The sequence below is a fragment of the Dendrobates tinctorius genome, unplaced genomic scaffold (genome assembly GCF_039654945.1).
Source record: "Dendrobates tinctorius isolate UK_male_01 unplaced genomic scaffold, ASM3965494v1 ptg000024l, whole genome shotgun sequence".
In the NCBI taxonomy this organism is placed as follows: Eukaryota; Metazoa; Chordata; class Amphibia; order Anura; family Dendrobatidae; genus Dendrobates; species Dendrobates tinctorius.
The window spans coordinates 13,758,651-13,780,477 of NW_027361692.1; the positions used below are offsets into that span (position 1 = coordinate 13,758,651).

Here is a 21,827-nt window from a genome sequence, read left to right on the forward strand (position 1 = left end):
ACCCTACTAAGCTTTCTATATGGTCATGCAGGTCATAGTAGGTTGAATTGATATTTGGAAACCGAAGTCTGATTCCCGAGTAATCCATGTTTTTCTTGGGCTAAACTTCGCGTTTAAGCGTTTTTTTTTTCCATGCAAATTTTCAGCTGTTACAGTACCAGCAAAGCCTACAACATTTGAGAAATCTCCTGCACACACATGTTCAGATGGTCATATTTTGCAGTTTGTGTCTATGAGTCTGTAAGTATGTGGCAGAAGACTTCAGGCATCACAGTCTGTATACGAACCATGAAATACACCTGTCTGAACATGGCCTTAGTGTTTTAATTGATGATTCTGTTTTGCAGAAGCTGAAGTTTAATCAAATGTGCTAAATAGGTTACTCGGTTCACGGTGCCACCCACTGGTTTTGGACATCTTGCATCCTCCCTCAGTGGTGATTGACGGCACAGATTGCGTGGAGCGGGCACTCTGCAAAGTGTTCAGGCAAGTTAGCGCGGTCGATCATCAGTGAGGGAGAAGGGGGCATGCAAAAGCATTTGGTGGAACAGTGCACTGTGTGTGTTCGCAACACCAAGGACCCCAATTAACATTTTTGATTACATGTCAGTCCAGTTTCTTAAAAACAGAGGCAGCAATTTGGACACACAGCAAAAATTTTAAAAAGGGGCTTCCTCCTCTACAAGACTCTGAGCTTAGTTTATACTGTCAGTTTAGACTGCCAGAATCCATTTAATAAGTGCCACAATCAGGAGTGTAAAGGTAACGTTACCATTACAATACCCACTGTTCTATACTCTGGATCTGCCCCCAAACCATCTGCTTCCCCTTTTTCCCCTTAGTCTTCAAAGACAAATTTTTTGAAAGGGTGTTGCAGTTTCTAAAATCCATCCGAAAAGTCTCTTAAATAGCTTTGTTGTATTTTTTTTGCTGTCAAACCCGATAACACAGCCATGTTTCGGTTTACAAATGTAGCCTTCGTCCATGTTAACTGACTGTTCTATAATATCCATCATGCTTCACCTGTGACTTCAATTCATAGGCTTATGTAACAATGTCGCTGGCCCATTCAGCTTTAGAATCCACCGTAGGTGCTATGCCCATGGCCAGAAAAAAGCCTTTCCCACTAGATCCCTATAAATATACTTACACAGCGTACATTTTACAAAACCGCTTATTCTTCTCGAAGTATGTTCATAATAATGTATTTCTACAAGTCTTGGTCTGATATAGTGGGAGATTTTATCACAGAGTGTCAAAAAGACTAGTGGCTCTTTCTCGGCAGCCTGGGGAAAAGCCTACAGCTGGTGTCTTATGAGATATGTGCTCCTGGGCAGCAAACCTTTAAACCTCCACGTTCTGGGAGATACAAAACTTGATAAACATAATAGTCCCTGGATAGCAGTCCGTAGGACAGCGAGAGAATAAAGAGGTTATTTCATGTAAGCATGTTCCATAATAGAGGCAATCCAGCGCATGTATAGTTACGGAGATTGCAAAGTTCCCTGTAATACATCGAGCTTATATTCACTGTACACATTTTTGCCATAATGCCATACCAAAGGGGGTCAATGTATTAAAAGAGGAATCTGTCAAAATTCAATACGATCTATGGGCAGCATGTTGTAGAGCTAGCAAATCTGAGCAGATTCATATATAGATTCAGCATAACTTGCCATCTACGGAAAATGCTCTTAATCTTGGGTTTAGTAATCCAGTAGGTAGCCTCACAACTTTATTTTTACTCGTATACAGGAAAGACTGTCAATCATCGATAATGACCGCCCACCATACTCAAATCTCTGCAGGTTCAGGGTTTAGGTCAATAAATGACAAACCTATATACCAATCTGCTCAGCTCCTCCTGCCTAATAACATACTGCCGGCAGATCAAACCTGATTTTCAAAGTAACATGTTCCCTTTACAGACTCTGAAGTTTTTGTTGCTTAGTCATAAGAGGAAACTGGAATATAAACCTTATTTCCATTTTTCAGGATCTCTAGATGACCAACAACGTAAAACTATGTATGTTTTACTTATGATTAATACAAAAACACAGGGTCTTGTGTATGGTCATCAGCTTTTAGAATGAGCCGAATTCTAGTTCCATGGGTTAGTACACACCTATGAGATCTCTACCAAAAGCTCTGCTCTCCTAGGCACTTGCTACAGTATATCACTGTTGCTTCTATATGAAAAGGCAAGAAGCATAACTCAAATCAGCAGGAGATCATTTACAATATTTAGTACCAGCAGCCTGTATTCACAATGAAACAACCATATGAACATGCTTGGCTTTCATAAAAATCAATTTGGACTGCGGCAAAAAAATATAAACATTCGGAAAAAGGATGAGTCAATAAAACGTGATCCAAGATTTCCTTCTTCCAACAGCATTGAATGAAATACAATAAGACCTAACATCTTATGCTTTACATTAAAAACTTTATATTTAAATGTTGAGATGTCATTATGCAGCACGACTTTGAAGATCACTTTGATAGCTTTTGGGTCCCCAAGGAGCTCATTACTGGTATTTTGGTGGAGACAGCACTGCTGACAGATTCAGGCCCCCTTATTAAACATTTTCTTTAATAGAGGGCTCTCCGCAGACTTAATCATGCCATTTTCAAGCACAGCTAACAATATCAGTTGGCATATGGAAGATAAAGGCCTGATGGCGCCCTTCTGCAGAGGTTTCATTGGAGCCATGTTCCATTATAACAATGGACAGCGTTCATTATTTATTACTTACCAAGTCCTAAAAGATCAACGGTCATTTCTGGGGCTTTCTTTGGACTGGCTTTAACCTCTAGCTGTGGTTCTTTTTTCATTACCTGTGAAAAGAAGCAAAGCGCTCATTAATTAGGCTCTTAAAGTAACGTGCCAGCAGATTCCTGCTCTTCTGGCAGGTTTAATAGAGTTTATCACACTTGTTAGAAGCATTTTCAAAACTCTAACACATATAATACACTTATAAAGGATACCAGTTGAGAAACATAACAGCTGCCAAGTAATAGGAGAAGGCAATTCTCAACAAAGGCCAACATTAATTCAATATTTTATTAGCATGTCAATCATTGACAGTTTGTGATGATATTTTTTTGCTAACATCAAGTATGCCTAGTAACCTTATTTCTAAGAATAGGGAAAAGAAAAAGTCAACATGACAAGTCATCCTGTATAAGTGTGAATAGATACATGTGGAACATTTAAGGTGTCAATACACCCTCAATAGCTATCGGCCGAACACTCATTACCTATTTCTTAGGCTGTGTGCACACGCTGCGGATTCCGCTGCGTTTCCGCAGCGGTTTTGGCCGCTGCGGACCCGCAGCAGTTTTAGCTGCGGTGTACAGTACCATTCATTTGAATGGGAAAAAAAAAAACGCTGTGCCGACGCTGTGGAAAAAACCGCGCGGATTTGCTGCGGTTTTGAATCCGCAGAAAGAATTGCATGTCAATTCTTTCTGCGGAAACCGCTGCGGGTTCCTATCTCCACCATTGTGGAGATAGTGAATCCGCAGGACCAAACCGCAGGCAAAACCGCAGATAATCCACAGGTCTTTGGACCTGCGGATTATCTGCGGTTTTTGCAAAATCCGTGCGGATTAATCCGCAGCGGAATCCGCAGCGTGTGCACGTACCCTTACATCAGCGAGTATGCAGAGTATGGCAGATCAGCATGCATGTGTTTTTAATGAGAAAGGACTAAGCAGCTGACAGACATCTGCAGAGGCTTTTTTTTTTTTACTACACACTTTATCTGAGATTCCTATAGATGATTAAGTCATTGGAAAACTGGGAAAATCAAAGCTTCCCAGAGGTCTTTTAGGGGAATGAAATTTATGATATATATATATATATATATATATATATATATATATATATATATATATATATACACATACATACATATACACATACACACACATAACCACACACATAACCACACACATACATACTAGCTGGCGTTGCCTGGGCATAGTAACCACCTGTGGTTAGTTATAACAAATTATAATGATTATATTGCACATAAAAACATTTCACATCATATGTTCAACACTACAGATTTGCAACACAAATTAACTAAACGATTACTCAAGTATTGATAGTATTTTATTTTCAACTCATTCAAGATTTTTGGTTTTTCCTTTTGGTGCAAAGATGAACAGATTTGTGGCAGTTCCAACTCTTGAACAGACCACGTAAAGTTGACCATGAGAAAAGCATGGAGATTGCAAATCGATCCCTACTACTTTCAAGGACTGTCCCTGAGCATTGTTAATGGACATTGCAAATAGCAGTTGAACTGGAAACTGGAGGCATTTAAAATAAAAAAACAAATCAGATGGAATGAGTGGAATTCTTGGAATGAAAACGTCCTCTCGTTTGGCACATCCTGTTTCTGAGCTGTGTATCTAACCCTATCCTGTGATAATGTTTGCTGAGCTGTGTACCTAATCCTCTCCTGTGTGATACTTTCTGCTGAGCTGTGTATCTAATCCTATTGTATGTTACTGACTGCTGAGCCATGTATCTAATCCTATCCTGTGTGATACTGACTGCTGAGCAGAGTATCTAATCCTATCCTGTGTGATACTGACTGCTGAGCAGAGTATCTAATCCTATCCTGTGTGATACCGTCTGTTGAGCCGTGTATCTAATCCTATCCTGTGTGATACTGACTGCTGAGCCGTGTATCTAATCCTATCCTGTGTGCTACTGACTGGTGAGCCGTGTATATAATCCTATTCTGTGTGATACTGTCTGATGAAGCAGTGTATCTAATACTATTCTGTGTGATACTGTGTGCTGAGCTGTGTATCTAATCCTATCCTGTATGATACTGTCTGCTGAGCCGTGTATGAATTCCTATCCTGTGTTATACTGACTGCTCAGCTGTGTATCTAATCCTATCCTGTGTGATACTGACTGCTGAGCCATGTGTCTAATCCTCTCCTGTGTGATACTGACTGCTGAGCTGTGTATCTAATCGTATCCTGTGTAATACTGACTGCTGAGCCGTGTATCTAATCCTATCCTGTGTGATACTGGGCACCCCCTGCAGTCTGTGTCAGGGGGTGGTCTGTGTTGGCACGGTAATAAATTGTGTTATTTCCAGCTTTACAGAAGGACGATAACACCATAGAAATAAGAATAATAGGACAAATTGTTTGTTGAATTGGAACGCACGGGGTAAAAATTTCGCCTTACAACATAGTCTATGACGCTTTCGGTGTCCAGACGTGTGACTGTGCAAAATTTTGTGGCTGTAGCTGCGACGGTGCAGATGCCAATCCGGGACATACACACATACATACACTTTTTCCCCCATTATATGCCTAGGGTCAAAATTGTTTGGTGAATTGGAACGCGCGGGGTTAAAATTTCACCTCACAACATAGCCTATGACGCTCTCGGGGTCCAGATGTGTGACTGTGCAAAATTTTGTGGCTGTAGCTACGACGGTGCAGATGCCAATCCCGGACATATACATACACACACACACACACAACACACACCACACAACACACACAACACACAACACACACACACACAGCTTTATATATTAGATACTGAGTAAAAGTTTTAGACAGGTGGGAAAAATGCTACAAAGTAAAAAATGCTTTCATAAATAGGGGTTTATTTGTAGCATTTACAAAATACAAAGTGAATGAATGAAAGATCATTCCAAGTCAAAGTCAATATATGGTGTGACCACTTTTTAACTTTAACATAGCATAAAAGTACATTTGCACATAGCTTTTGAAGGAACTTTGCAAAGAAGTTGTTCCAAACATCTTAGAGAAGTAACCGCATTTAGTCTGTGGTTGTAGGCTTGCACAAATCCTTTTGTTTCTTCATGTAATACCACACAGACTCATTGTTAAAATCAAGGCTCTGTTGAAGCGGTATCATCATTTCTAGAATTCACTGTTCTTTGTGCTGAAGATCGTATTTAATGACATTGGATGCATGTTTAGGTTTGTTTTCCCACTCCAGACTATATCTTGAGCCAGTCCTCCCTATGAGGCTATTGAATACTCGATCCGCCTGTATATCTCAGCATTGAGGACAACACTAAGCCTTACCAAATCCCTAAACTGCAGCCACAAACTTGCATGGAACCTCCACCATGCTTCACTGTTGCCTGAAGATACTCAATATTGTACCGCACTCCAGCCCTTAAGAAAAAAAAACACTTCTGTTACAAATATTTAAAATTTTGGTTAGTCAGTCTAGAGAATTTGCTGTCATTGTTTTGCTCCACACTTTCTATGGTTTTTATGTGTAGTGGACTCACTTGGTCTTGTTTTCATCAAAGTTATGTTTTTTGACAGAAATTCTTCCATGAAGACCATTTCATGCCAGACCTCTAACAGTAGATGGGCGTTCCTGGGTCCCACTAGTTGCAGAGTTACGAGCTGATAGCATTGCTGGAACCTTTGTATTAGAGGGGATGCAAGCATGATGGGTCTCATCTATTGCACCAAGTTTCCTTGGCCGACCACTGCATATACAGTCCCGAATGTTGATCATTTCTTGGCGTTAATTCAAAAAGAATTTAAACAGAACATTTGAAAATCGTTGCCTGGGAGAGACTTTGTTGATGCAGTACCACCTTATGGCTTGTTGCAGTTTTCAGGCTTCCAAGACGTCCAAAGAGACCAGGAAATTAAGATGAATTTCCCATAAAGCCCTATCTAAATATCATGGCGTGTGTAGGATTAGCGATCTGTGGTTATTTCGCTAAGATGTTCGGAACAAGCTCCTTGCCAAGACCCTTAAAATACTGTGTACAAGTGTACGTAGAAGAAGTGTTGCTGTTCGAAGGCAAAGGGTGGTCATACCAAATATTGATTTGATCTAAATTTGTATTCCTTCATTTTGTTAATTGATAAAAACTAATAACACTTCTATTTTTTTTTAAAAAGCATGGTTATTTTCAGCATTTTTCCCATGTGCTTTAAACATTTGCACAACACTACAGGGTGGGCCATTTATATGGATACACCTAAATAAAATGTGAATGGTTGGTGATATCAACTTTCTGTTTGTGACACATTAGTATATGGGAGGGGGGAAAACTTTTCAAGATGGGTGGTGACCATGGCGGCCATTTTGAAGTCAGCCATTTTGGATCCAACTATATTTTTTCCAATGGGAAGAGGGTCATGTGACACATCAAACTAATTGAGAATTTCATAAGAAAAACAATGGTGTGCTTGGTTTTAACGCAACTTTATGCTTTCATGAGTTATTTACAAGTCTATGACCACTTATAAAATGTGTTCAAAGTGCTGCCCATTGTGTTGGATTGTCAATGCAACCCTCCTCTCCCACTCATGACACACTGATAGCATCACCACAGAAGAAATGCTAGTCTAAGGGGTCAGATTCCTAGTGGAAATGCTAGGGCCTGACACCCATAATGTGGTGGTGCACCATCTTGCTGGAAAAAACTCAGGGAGCGTGCCATCTTCAGTGCATAAAGAGGACAACACATCATCAAGTGGCAATTTCAGATATCCAGTGGCATTGAAGATTCCGTTGATGAAGAATGGCCCCATTATCTTTGTCCAAGCATTCCTACATGAACAGTTTCCTGGAAAGTGGATTGGTCATTGTGGGCCAGTTGAATGGCAACCAAGGTCTCCTGATCTGACTCCCTTAGACTTTTATCTTTGGGGTCATCTGAAGGCAATTGTCTATGCTGTGAAGATTCGAGATGTGCAGCATCTGAAACAACGGATATTGGAAGCCTGTGCTAGCATTTCTTCTGCGGTGTTGCTATCAGTGTGTGTGGGAGAAGAGGGCTGCATTGACAATCCAACACAATGGGCAGCACTTTGAACACATTTTATAAGTGGTCATAAACTTGTAAATAACCCATGAAAGAATAAAGTTACATTACAACCAAGCACACCATTGTTTTTCTTGTGGAATACTAAATAAGTTTAATGTGTCACATGACCCTCTTCCGATTGAAAAAAATAAAGTTGGATCCAAAATGGTCGACATCAAAATGGCCACCATGGTCACCAACCATCTTGAAACGTTCCCCCCCTCCCATATACTAATGTGCCACAAACAAGAAATTGATATCACCAACCATTCCTATTTTATTTAGGTGTATCCATATAAATGGCCCACCCTGTATATATATTTTGTAGATAGATTATGTAACTAAAAGAAAAATATAGATGTTGACACAGTACACTGTATGCAGAGAACGGCTCACATTAATTTTAGATGTATCCATAAGAAATCTGTAGAGGTGTGACGCGCAGTAATGTATATTGAACGGCAAGCACTGTACTCACATTTTAGAGTAACTGATTCTGTCTGACCGTACTATCACATGTGTAATTGCACGTTATTAAAGCACCATAATACTTCATGCTCATCTGCACAAGATATTTATAAATCTGATATGATCAATGCAATTTAAGGTACTTTGTTCACTATGAAGCATAATATATATATATATATATATATATATCTATCTATCTATCTTGCACTTTATCATTTATTTTTTATTTCTGTGAATTGAGAGTGTAATTGCAAAATAATGTAACACTGCTTTATACCGTACTTCCTTTTTTGCACTCAAACTGATTGAGAAAAGGTCAGTGAATCAAAACGTTGCTACTTGGGCTAATTAAAGTCCGCTTTTCATTGTACATATGGCTATCCAGAGATCTATATATGCATGCACTTTATTATAGTGTATACAATGGAATATATAAATTTACACAGAAGAGTATTCAGAAAATCTAAAATGAAATGTATATTAAAAATAAAGCACAACACAAAAAATTGCCTTAGCTTCCTATAAGGTGGCAAAATAACACCCTTAAAGGGAATCTGTCACCCATTTTTAGTGATATCATGTAAAGATGTCATTCAATTGTGTGTCATATAAGGATTCTATTAGGACTTTTGATTCCCCCTGACCCAACACCTTTGATGCATAAATACCTTTTTTATCTCGGTTGAGATGTATGTAAATTGCCGTGGTGCGGTCCGATGGGCGGGGCTTATTCGCCTTCCCTCCCTGTCTTGCTCTATGCATTTCTTTGTTGTTTTTCATGCGTTCACATAGTGTTTCCACGCTTGCGCATTGAAAAGGCCTCCGGCGCTTGCCCAACTGTGGGCAAAGCATATAAATCGGTACTGCGCATGCGCCGATATTTTTCAGCATGCATCTGGCGTCCAGGAAGAGTGTCCTGCATGTGAAGACTTCCGGGGCATAGATCGCACTGAAAAATACCAGCGCATGCGCAGTACCGATTATATGCTTTGCCCACAGTTGGGCAAAGCATACTGCGCAAGCGTGGAAAAACTACTGCATCTGTGATATTCACAGATGAAGTTACGTTCAGCAAGCCGAGGAGGGGGGGAAGAAGGCGAATAAGCCCCACCCATCGGACCGGACTGCGGCTATTTACATACATCTCAACCAAGATAAAAAAGGTATTTATACATCAAAGGTGCGGGGTCAGGGAGAATCAAAAGTCCTAATAAAATCCTTATGTGACACACAATTGAATGATATCTTTACATGATATCACTAAAAATGGGTGACAGATTCCCTTTAAGATAGTTGTCAGTGACTTTTCACCAAGCACTAAGATTACAGAATGACACTAATAAGCGCAGGGACATCACTTCCTTATAGTCACCTCCACAGTGATTCCCTTTGACACATCTATCCATTTTATACTGTAATACTTCCTGGAATTTGCAGAGAACGTTCCGTGACAGGTTTGAAATGACAACAACCAATGTTCAGCTTTAGATTTTAAAAAGTATATTTGATTTCTTGACAATGCCATGTCGTATGTGTACCACTGGAAAAGGTAATGCAGAAAATAAATCACTTTCATGGTGTATGAAATGTGCCTAGGTGTCCGACCCAATATTCCCACCATCTCTGGCTTTTGCAGGGGGTTCGCTAATTGCTTATTTCAATAGTTAAGCCAGCCCCCTTCTATGAATCAGAAATTAAGTAAAGGTGATATTAGGAAGTGAAAAAATATTAAGAATTTTTTTTTTTTTTTTTATAAAGCTGGCATTAAATGATAAAGGGTCAGTTGGTTTCAAAAGAAAATTAAGCAAAAGTTATTTTAGCAGCCCACAAATTTAACGTGCAAATTCTACAGTAACAGTATGAGTTTTCCATGGCAAAGCTTGACGACCAGTACTAGCAAATGTGGCCAACAGGTGGCAATACAAAAGCAAAGTTAGGTTATGGTCACCACATGTTTTATCCCCTTAGTGACGGAGCCAATTTGTAGCCTAATGGCCAGGCCAATTTTTACAATTCTGACCACTGTCACTTTATGAGGCTATCACTCTGGAACGCTTTAACGGATCCCACTGATTCTGAGATTGTTTTTTCGTGACATTTTACTTCATGTTAGTGGTAAAAAAATTTTGATATGACTTGCGATTATTTAAGAAAAAAACGGAAATATGGCGAAAATTTTTAACACTTTGCAATATTCAAATTTTAATTTTTATGCCCTTAAATCAGGGAGATATGTCACAAAAAATACTTAATAAATAACATTTCCCACATGTCTGCTTTACATCCGCACAATTTTGGAACCAAAATTTTTTTTGTTAGGAAGTTATAAGGGTTAAAAGTTGACCAACGATTTCTCATTTTTACAACAAAATTTACAAAACCATTTTTTAGGGACCACATCACATTTGAAGTCACTTTGAGAGGTCAATATGACAGAAAATACCCAAAAGTGACATCATTCTAAAAACTGCACTCCTCAAGGTGCTCAAAACCACATTCAAGAAGATTATTAACCCTTTATGTGCTTCACAGGAACTGAAGCAATGTGGAAGGAAAAAAAATTAACATTTAACTTTTTTTTTTTTACTTCAGAACCAATTTCAGAACCAATTTATTTTATTTTCACAAGTGTAAAAAGAGAGAATGAACCACGAAATTTGTTGTGCAATTTCTCCTGAATACGCCGATACCCCATATGTGAGGGTAAACCACTGTTTGGGTGCACGGCAGTGCTTGGAACGGAAGGAGTGCCGTTTGACTTTTTCAAGGCATAATAGGCTGGAATTGAGATCAGATGCCATGTTGCGTTTGGAGAACCCCTGATGTGCCTGAACAGTGGAAACCCCCCAAAAGTGACACCATTTTGGAAACTAGACCCCTTAAGGAACTTATCTAGATGTGTGGTGAGCACTTTGAACCTCCAAGTGCTTCACAGAAGCTTATAACGTAGAGCAGTGAAAATAAAAAATCATTTTTTTTCCACAAAAATGATCTTTTTGCCCCAAAATTTTTATTTTTACAAGGGTAACAGGGGAAAGTAGACACCCAAAGTTGTTGCACAATTTGTCCTGAGTACGCCCATACCACATATGTGGGGGTAAACCACTGTTTGGGCGCACGGCATAGCTCAGAAGGGAAGGAGAGTCGTTTGACTTTTCCAATGGAGAATTGGCTGGAATTGAGATTGGACGCCATGTCGTGTTTGGAAAGCCCCTGATGTTTAACAGTGAAAACCCCCCACAAGTGACCCCGTTTTGGAAACTAGACCCCCCTTAAGGAACTTATCTAGATGTGTGGTGAGCACTTTGAACCCCCAAGTGCTTCACAAAAGTTTATAACGCAGAGCTGTGAAAATAAAAAAAAAATCATTTTTTTCCTCAAAAATGATTTTTTAGCCTGCTATTTTTTATTTTCACAAGGCTAACAGGAGAAATTGGACCGCAAAAGTTGTTGCGCAATTTGTCCTGACTACACTGATACCCCATATGTGGGGGGGAACCACTGTTTGGGTGCATGGGAGAGCTCGGAAGGGAAGGAGCGCTATTTTGGAATGCAGACTTTGATGGAATGTTCTGCGGGTGTCATGTTGTGTTTGCAGAGCCCCTGATGTGTCTAAACAGTAGAAACCCCCCACAAGTGACCCCATTTTGGAAACTAGACCCCCCAAGGAGCTTATCTAGATGTTTGGTGAGCACTTTAAACCCCAAAGTGCTTCACAGAAGTTTATAATGCAGAGCCGTGAAAATAAAAAATCTTTTTCCACAAAAGTGATTTTTTAGCCCCCAATTTTTATTTTCCCAAGGGTAACAGGAAAAATTAGACCCCCCAAAGTTGGTGTGCAATTTGTCCTGAGTACGATGAGGCTCCATATGTTGGGGTAAATCACTGGGCACACGTCTGGGCTCGGGAGGGAGGGAGCACCATTTGATTTTTTGAACGCAAAATTGTCTGGAATCAATTGTGGCGCCATGTCGCATTTGGAACCCCCTTGATGCGCCTATATAGTGGAAACCCCTCAATTCTAGCTCCAACCCTAACCCCAACACACCCCTAACCCTAATCCCAACCTTAATCCTAATCCCTAACCCTAATCCTAACCCTAACCACAACCCCAACCCAAGTTCTAACCCTAATTCCAACCCTAATCCTAATTCTAACCCTAATCGAAAAATGAAAATAAATATATTTTCTTTATTTCATTACATTTCCCTAACTAAGTTGGTGATAAAGGGGGGGGTTATTTACTTTTTTATTTTGATCACTGTGATAGGGTTTATCACAGTGATCAAAATGTATCTGGAATGAATGGAATGGCGCCCGCCATTTTCTTCCCGGAAGATGGCGGCGCCCACCGGAGGATGCAGGAGGGCCCGAGGACCACCGGGAACTACCGGGGTGGGGGGGGAACGGGGACCTTATTTCTCCCTCCTCTGATGTGCGATCACATCAGAGGAGAAAGTAAATGCAAAAACAGGATTTTTGGGTTGCTTACCGTAAAATCTGTTTCTCGGAGCCTTCATTGGGGGACACAGAGACCTTGGGGTGTATGCTGCTGCCACTAGGAGGCTGACACTATGCACAAAAAAAGGTTAGCTCCTCCTCCGCAGTGTACACCCCACCGACCGGCAGAGAATTCCTCAGTTAGTGAGAAAGCAGTAGGAGAAGTAACAGAATAGGTTGACAACATAAACAACTCAACTGTAACCATTCAACCAAAGTAAGAACAGGAGCTGTAAAACATGGGAGGGTGCTGTGTCCCCCAATGAAGGCTCCGAGAAACAGATTTTACGGTAAGCAACCCAAAAATCCTGTTTTCTCGTTCGCCTTATTGGGGGACACAGAGACCTTGGGACGTCCCAAAGCAGTCCCTGGGGTGGGAAACAAACTTCCATCAGGCCAGCGGACTCACCACCGCGGCCTGCAGAATCCGTCTACCTAGGCTGGCGTCCGCCGAAGCGTAGGTGTGGACTCTGTAGAATTTCACAAACGTGTGAACCGATGACCATGTTGCAGCTTTGCAAAGCTGCAGTGCGGAAGCTCTGTGGCGCACCGCCCAGGAGGCACCCACTGCCCGAGTAGAGTGGGCCCTGATACCCGGAGGGGCTCCGCGACGCTTAACACGGTAGGCTTCCAGGATAGCTGATCTGATCCAGCGAGCAATGGTGGCCTTTGACGCCGGGTGACCTTTCCGCGCTCCATCAGGGATAATGAAAAGAGACTCTGTCTTTCGCAAGGAAGTCGTCCTAGATAGACTCTTACCGCCCTAACCAGGTCCAGCTTGTTCAAGGACCGCTCTCGGGGATGAGTTGGATTCGGACAAAAGGACGGTAGCACGATATCCTCGTTGAGGTGAAACGAGGACACCACCTTCGGAAGGAACGAGGGCGGAGGCCGCAGAACTACCTTATCCTGGTGGAGAACCAGAAAGGGAGAGCGGCACGAAAGAGCTGCCAATTCCGACACGCGCCGGACGGAGGTGATGGCCACCAGAAAGGCTACCTTCCAAGAAAGGAGAGAAATAGAAATATCCCTGAGGGGTTCAAAGGGCGGACCTTGCAGAACCTCAAGAACCAGATTAAGATCCCATGGATCCACGGGAGCCCGGTACGGCGGGACCGTGTGAGCCACTCCCTGAAGAAAGGTCTTAACCTGAGGACGGGAAGCCAACGTTTTCTGAAACAGAATGGACAGCGCCGAAACTTGACCCTTCAGGGAACTGAGGGCAAGCCCCGCATCCAATCCTGCCTGAAGAAACGCTAGGACTGAAGGGAGCGAAAAGGACATGGGCGCGACGTCATTGGTCTCACACCAAGTGAAATAGGCCTTCCAAGTACGGTAGTAAATCTTGGAAGATGATGGCTTTCTGGCTCGGATCATGGTCTGAATTACGTGGTCGGAAAATCCTGCTCGTTTCAGAACCTCGGTCTCAACAGCCACGCCGTTAAATTGAGCGGCCGAGAATTGGGGTGGCAAATCGGACCCTGAGACAGCAGATCTGTTCTGTCTGGAAGCTTCCAGGGGGCGTCCGCGAGAAGGTTGACAATGTCCGCGAACCAAGACCTTCTGGGCCAATTCGGGGCGATGAGAATGACCGGAAGTCCTTCTGCCTTGATCTTCTTCAACAGCTTGGGAAGAAGAGGCAGAGGAGGGAACAGGTAGGGAAGTTCGAACTGGGACCAAGGAACGGCCAGGGCGTCGGCGTCCACTGCCAGAGGGTCCCGAGACCTGGACACGAATTGTGGGACTTTCCTGTTGAGGCGAGACGCCATGAGGTCTACATCCGGGGTTCCCCACCGAAGGCAGAGCAGATGAAACACTTCCGGATGTAGGGAACATTCTCCCGCCGCGAGACCCTCGCGGCTGAGAAAATCGGCGGCCCAGTTGTCTACGCCGGGAATGTGAACCGCGGAAATTGTCGGAACGGAAATCTCCGCCCAACGAAGAATCTTGGACACCTCCGCCAGGGCTGAGACACTCCGTGTTCCCCCTTGGCGGTTGACATATGCCACCGCTGTGGCGTTGTCTGTCTGAATCCGTACCGGCAGTCCCTTGAGGAGCCTTTCCCAGTGGACCAGAGCAAGATGGATCGCTCGAATCTCCAGAACGTTGATCGGCAGCGCTGATTCCCGATCCGACCATCGACCCTGAACGGTGTGGTTGCGGAACACAGCACCCCAACCGAGGAGACTGGCATCTGTGGTTACTATCTGCCAGTGAATGGGAAGGAAGGATCGACCCGATAGAATGAGAGGTGACGACAACCACCAGTTGAGAGACCGCTTGATCCGGTAAGAAAGATGGACAGGGCGATCCAGGGACCGAGGCGACCTGTTCCACTTCGATAGAATGGCCTGCTGGAGAGGCCTGGCGTGAAATTGGGCAAAGGGAACTGCCTCTATCGCCGCCACCATCTTTCCCAGGACCCTCATGGCTGTACGGAGGGATGGGAATCGCGAGGTCTGCAGCGATCGTACTTCCTGCTGCAGAGAGAGAATCTTTTCTTGTGGGAGAAAGACCCTTGACCGACGAGTGTCGAACAGAAGACCTAGAAAGACCAGGCGTTGGGTAGGAACCAGACAGGACTTTTTCCTGTTGACGATCCACCCGAAATTGGAAAGAGTGTCCAGGACGATTGACAAACTTTGGTGAGCCTGTTGGAATGAGGGAGCCTTGATCAGAATATCGTCTAGGTATGGGAAAAGAACGAGGCCTCTGACTCTCAACAAAGCCATCAACGCAGCCATGATCTTCGTGAAGACTCTGGGAGCAGTGGCAAGACCGAAGGGCAGTGCGACAAACTGGTAGTGGTGCTGTCGAATCGCAAAGCGCAGGAACTTCTGATGTCCGGAGAAAATTGGAACATGTAAATAGGCATCTTGGATGTCTATTGAGCACATGAATTCCTGCTCCTCCATGGAGGCGATGACCGAGCGAAGCGACTCCATGCGGAAGTGGCGAAGGCGGACTTTCTTGTTGAGCAGCTTGAGATCCAAGATGGGTCGAACTGCGCCGTCTTTTTTCGGCACTACAAACAGGTTCGAGTAGAACCCCGTGAAGCGCTCCGATTCGGGAACGGGCACAATCACCCCGGAACTGAGGAGAGCGGCAATAGCCGTAGAGAACCCCGGGATCAAGGCTGGATCCTTTGGAGGCCGGGATTCGAAGAAACGATCCCGTGGGAGAGAGACGAACTCTATCTTGTATCCTGAGGATACGACCTCCCTGACCCAGGCGTCCTCCACGGCGGCCAGCCAAACGTCCCTGAAGGAAAGAAGTCGACCTCCCAATTGGAAAGGCCCCTTGCGTGCCCGATGATAGTCATGCTGAAGTAGACCGTCCAGATCTAGATCTGGACGGTCTGCCCTGGGAGGAGTGGGGTCGCCAGGAAGGAGTGGGTCTGAAGGAAACTTTCTTTCTCTCCTGGCGACCCTGCGGTCTCTGTTGGCTGGAGGAGTTGTCCGCCGTATTGAAACGGCGGAAAGTCCGAAAGGGTCGAAACTGACGCCTTAGAGGGGGTCTGCGAGGCTTGGACTGAGGGAGGAGTGAACTCGTGCCTCCGGTGGCGTCCTTAATAATCTGGTCCAATTGGGACCCAAAGAGGCGCACCCCCTGAAAAGGCAGGTTAGTGAGGGACTTTTTAGAAGACAAGTCCGCTTGCCATGCCTTTAGCCAAATTGTACGTCGAATTGCAACAACGTTGCTTGACGCCTGAACTGCACAGGATGCAGCATCCAAGGAAGCGGAGAGAAGATAGTCCCCAGCATGGGAGATCTGATTGGCGAGATCGGCCAAATGCTCCGGTTGCGCCTTATCTAAGATGCCCTGACGAAGGTCGTCTGCCCACGTGGCTATGGCCTTTGCTGCCCAGGATGAAGCAAAGATTGGACACACCGCCGCTGAAGCCGCTTCAAAGGCAGACTTCGCCAGGGATTCTATAATCCTGTCATTAGAATCCTTTAGGGACGCCACGCCTGAAAGCGGGAGAACCGTGTTATTGGATAGCCTGGACACGGGCGGATCGACCGAGGGAGAGGCCGACGAGTTGTCCGTGAGCTCATTAGCAAATGGGTAGAGTATGCCGAGACGTTTTCCTCTTTGAAAGCGTTTGGTCGGATCCTCTTTCCTCGGTAAAAATTTTCCCAAACTCGGAATGGAAAGGAAAAACCCTGGAAGGAGTTTCTGCCCGTCTGAACGAAACCTCCTGATCTGAGGATTTCGCAGGGGAGTCAGCAATATCGAAGGTATGATGGATCGCAGCAATGAGGTCCTGCACTGTGACCTTCATGCTTGCATCCTGGTCTGAATCCAGCTCTAAAATCCCCTCAGATGACCTGTCCGAAAGCGCTTCCCCTGACTCGGGAGAGGAGGCCCGAGAGGGAGGCTGGTGAGAAGGGCTATGCGGTGAGATGGGACTAGGAGAGGATTCCAGCTGGGAATCTTGCCTGGGTCTTTTGCGACTACCGCTGGCTGATTCAGATGGAACAATTTGGGACCTGCTTGGCCCTGCCGAAGTGTCCAGGGGCAACTTATCAAGAACGGCCACCAGGGACTGAGACACCTTGGTGAGGTCTGCCACTGATTGAGATAGCGAGGAGGCCCAGCCCGGCATGGGGGGCTCACTCACCACTGGGGCTATGGATGGCTCCTGAGCGGCGTCAGGCTGGATTGGATTGCTACAATCCAGGCAGAGGGGAGTGGACTGGCCTGAGGGAAGTTTGCGATTGCACGAAGAACATGCAAAGTACTTGACTAAAGTGCAGGGGGGGGCGGTAGAGCGGGTACGATCAGACTTAGAGTTAGACATAGTGAAAAGCTGAGGTAATGCCGGAAGGTTGGGGGACCGAGGGCGGAGAAGGGTCAGTCTGCAGTGCAGAGCTACTCACGGTCCGGTGTCCCCAGAAGCGACGCTCTGCGACCTGTCAGTGGATGCAGGTCAGAGCGAAATCCGGCCGACAGACCTCCTGAAAAAAACCAGCTGGAGAAGATGCTAGGAGCTGGTGCCCGGCTAACAGGCTGGGAAAATGGCGCCTTCCTGAGAAAAAGCGCGCGTTCAGGAGAGGAGGGAGGGCGGAGCACCACGCAGGGTTAACAATTCACCGCCCTCTAGCCAATAACAGGCTGGGCAGGTGAAGGACAGGCGGTGGGAGGGCCTGGGAAGAGCGGGAGAGAAGCCCGCTTAGAAGAAAGGGGCGGGGGGGCGTGGCCGCGACGCAGCGGTAGGCCCGAACTGAAGCCGGGGCCTAAATTAGTTGCGGCGGCCGCCTGTCAGCAGGGGGATCGGCGCGGAGGTCCGAAAAAGTGGGACGCCGCAGTCGCAAGCCGCTCCCAATGGGAAAAAACCCTGTGCTCCCTGTCCCCAGAAGGGGGGGAGGGAAGGGGGGGATGCCCAGCAAGATTGAGCTGCTTATAGCCTTGTGGCGACTGCGAGCGACCGCAGCGCCTACAACCGGGGTTCCCCTGTGACCATTGAAGAGGCGACCGTCGGGAATGGTCAGCCAGGTAAATAAATAAAAAAAAAAAAAAAAAAAAAAAAAAAAAAATACTCACCCATCCACGATCCGTTACCTGTCTGAAGAAGTCTTGCGTCTCATCCAACCGACAGGCTCTGGTAGGCGAGTCGGAGGGAGACTGGCGACAAGGACCCCTGGAGTCGCTGGCACGTCTTGGTGTCGGCGTCCGTCTGGCTGGTCCTGCCGCGGAGAACTGCAAGGATACAGGGTGGCAGTACACGCCGTACTTGCAGACTCCATGTGGGAGTACAGATGTGACTTTTCACTCTGTATCCCTCCGTAGAACCTGAAAAGGAACGACGCACGACGAGGTAGATATGGGTCTAATAAAAGACCCGTGTCCACCTCCTACTGACACTAAGCTAAACTGAGGAATTCTCTGCCGGTCGGTGGGGTGTACACTGCGGAGGAGGAGCTAACCTTTTTTTGTGCATAGTGTCAGCCTCCTAGTGGCAGCAACATACACCCCAAGGTCTCTGTGTCCCCCAATAAGGCGAACGAGAAATCGCAGCTTTTTTTGCGATCGTCGTTATACGGTTAATAACAGCGATCGCCAAAGCGGGGTCGGTAAAAAAAACGACCTGAATCATGTTCTCTGGGGTCTCGGCTACCCCCGGCAGCAGAGACCCCGGAGGAAATCCAACTCTGGGGGGCGCTATACACTTTTCCCACAGAGCCATTAACGGAGCTGTGGTTCAAGTACCCTTAACTACCGCCGTTAAAAGGCGTATCGGCGGTCGTTAAAGGCTTAAGGTATAAATACTGATCATAAGACCTGACACATGGGATAAGGCACTTATAGGATCCCTAGAGAAAAAATACCATTATATATTTTTTTTTTCCCTTGTGCAAAACATTTATATTGAACATGACTGCCATTCACAACTATCATTCCAAAATCCGATGTAAGATACAAAAAAGGGGTTAAATTCAGTAGCAGTTTTGGGTGAGATTAATGTATATTAAAGTCACAAAAGTCCAAAACTGTGTTAATGGAACTTCATAATCTTCTATTTATTGCCAGCAAACATCAGGCTGCTGCATTAGTACCCAAAATACAATTCTAAAAGCTGCAATTAAACCCGATTTGTGCATCTTAGCGCAAAGATTCCCAGCTCATGGAAGAGTCAATTGGTTGCAATGTGCTCCCTGCTGGATTTAGTAACCACTCTGGAAAAGGGTATGCATTGTGACAGAAGTATACACACCCCTGCCTGCATGAATCACATAGCAACAAGTTCCAGTAATTTTGAACTGCAAGGGCCAATATCTTTAATGAGCCCTCCTGTGAGAACACAGCATTGTGTCTTAATTAACCAGACGTCTATTTTCAGCAAGCCAAGAATAGACTATATGTCAACAAATAAAAACGAGTTTCTTTCTGGTTGGTCAAGAAGACAGACTTTTGCTTGTGTAAGCCTGCAACTTTGACAATATGTTGTGACACATTTTGCTTTTATCCTGGATGACTAGTGATGTTGGCTGATATGCCAATTACCCATTGTCCAGGCCAGTCAGTTTGCTGATTTTTAAAACAGAGGAGGGGCAGTATGGTGGCTCAGTGGATAGCACTGCAGCCTTGCAGCGCTGGGATCAAATCCCACCAAGGACAACATCTGCAAGGAGTTTGTATGTTCTCCCTGTGTTTGTGTGGGTTTCCTCCGGGTAGTCCAGTTTCCTCTCACATTCCAAAGACATACTGATAGGGAATTTAGACTGTGAGCCCCATCAGGGACAGTGATGATAATGTGTGCAAACACTAAAGTGCTGCGAAATAGGTTAGCACTATATAAACATAAAGATTATTATTATTTTAAAACTATGCAAATAGCTTGCATAATCAATGCGAGTTTGTCTTATCAGCATTCTTCTCCTTTACCTGTAAATACTGACTGAAAGACATTTGTTAACCATAAAATGAGGTTATACGTCTCTGTGAGAGAGGGTGAGACAGAGATTCAGCCAAGACATCCAAATATTCAAAAGGACCAGAGACAGGACAGCAGCCAAGACTTTATGGCTCCATCACAAGGGACACAGACTTGCCCTTTTACAGGATGTAATCGGCCTTGGAAGATCTGAAGTAACAGCTGGTATTATCCCGGCGAGTCAGCGGAAAGGTGAGACTAATGTGCACCATCTTGGGGTATTTTCATGGGACTGTTCCATGTGTTATTTGCTTGTTTTGTGGTTCAATAAAGTAAAGTGCCACACTGTTTTACCCTCACTTTGTGTTGCCTGAGTCACGTTAGGCCCACATTAAAAGGGAGAGCGGGCATTCAGTGGGACGATTCCTGGTCCATGCGGTTTCGGTTACCGGACCGGGGTGCCATGCTCGAATATGTTGAAGTATCTACGGCTGCATGTCTTGCAGCTGTTAGCCCCAACATGTGTGGGGATTGCCTAACTGCCATGAGACATTCAGCTGCAGGGACCTTATCCGAGCTCGTTTTCTCATCATCAATAATGGTGACGTCACTGAAAAAAAAACCATTGAGTTTAATATAATTTTGGTAGTCACTTGGTAGTGAATGATCGGCCTTGATTTGTAGAAGCCACAGAAGCCTTCTGACATATATACTGTGTAATGTATACAATGCAATACGGGAATTTTTCTATTGACCAGCAGTTTTCAGCTAATATTTGCAAGTTTATTCTCAAAATCAAAATGTGTATATGTTAATTATCTAAATCTGGGACAAGATGAGAACACACAATCTAAGGATCAAGCAAGCTTAGTGTATATGAAATTAATTAACCGAGCCATGTTACTGCATCTATTGTGCACAAAGTGAAATATGCAAATCCAGTGGCCTAAATATGATGGCAGGTATTGATATCAGTGACCTGAATAAAAGCATGTGTTAATTGTGCTGTCAGAAACAGTCACTTAATGCTACCACATATGCCATGTTCATTATGGCATGCAGGGTTTCTTATTGAGATGGACAAGAAAAAGTAAAAATGCATGAAAAATTGTGTATACCATACCAAGACAGACTTTTTTAAATTGAAAACTGAATTTGATCAAAAAGGCAAAAAAAACAAGCTAAAACACAAGAAGTGTAGAATACAAAAAATAGAAGTATACTTTGGGACCGAGTACAAATACATGAAACGTGATAAATTAGAGGTCCTGCAGCCCAATCCTATGATCACAAAGGGGATATCTCACCATTGCTGGGATATGGGCGAGTAGGTAGGAGGAACAACCGTTGGGGTATGTTCACACTGCACCTTTTTTTGTCCCTCAAAAAATTATTTTTCAATCACACAACACTTCAGAGAACCCTCCCTTTTACTGGAGCTTTGTTAATATGAAGTCTATTTTTACTAGCTCTTTTCATAGTTTCCAGAACGTTTTTTCCAGTGTATTTTTTTCCCACCATTGCTTCTATGTTCATTTTTTTTTTCCCGGACGTTATTTAGAACTGAAAATGGGATTTTTTTTCTCGGAGGAAAAAGGTGAAAAAACCTCCCAGACAATTTTTAACCTCTG

At 44.3% G+C, this 21,827-nt stretch overlaps 1 protein-coding gene across 3 annotated transcripts in view; it reads right to left on the minus strand.

Moving 5' to 3' along the window:
• The window catches only part of SMAP1 (small ArfGAP 1), a 341,686-nt gene that overhangs the window by 66,595 nt on the left and 253,264 nt on the right, over positions 1-21,827 (minus strand). For all 3 annotated transcript variants that reach the window (XM_073569371.1, XM_073569373.1, XM_073569372.1), the window contains one exon: positions 2,757-2,838. In XM_073569371.1, the coding sequence (XP_073425472.1) occupies positions 2,757-2,838 (82 nt within the window). The remainder of the gene's footprint in view (positions 1-2,756; positions 2,839-21,827) is intronic.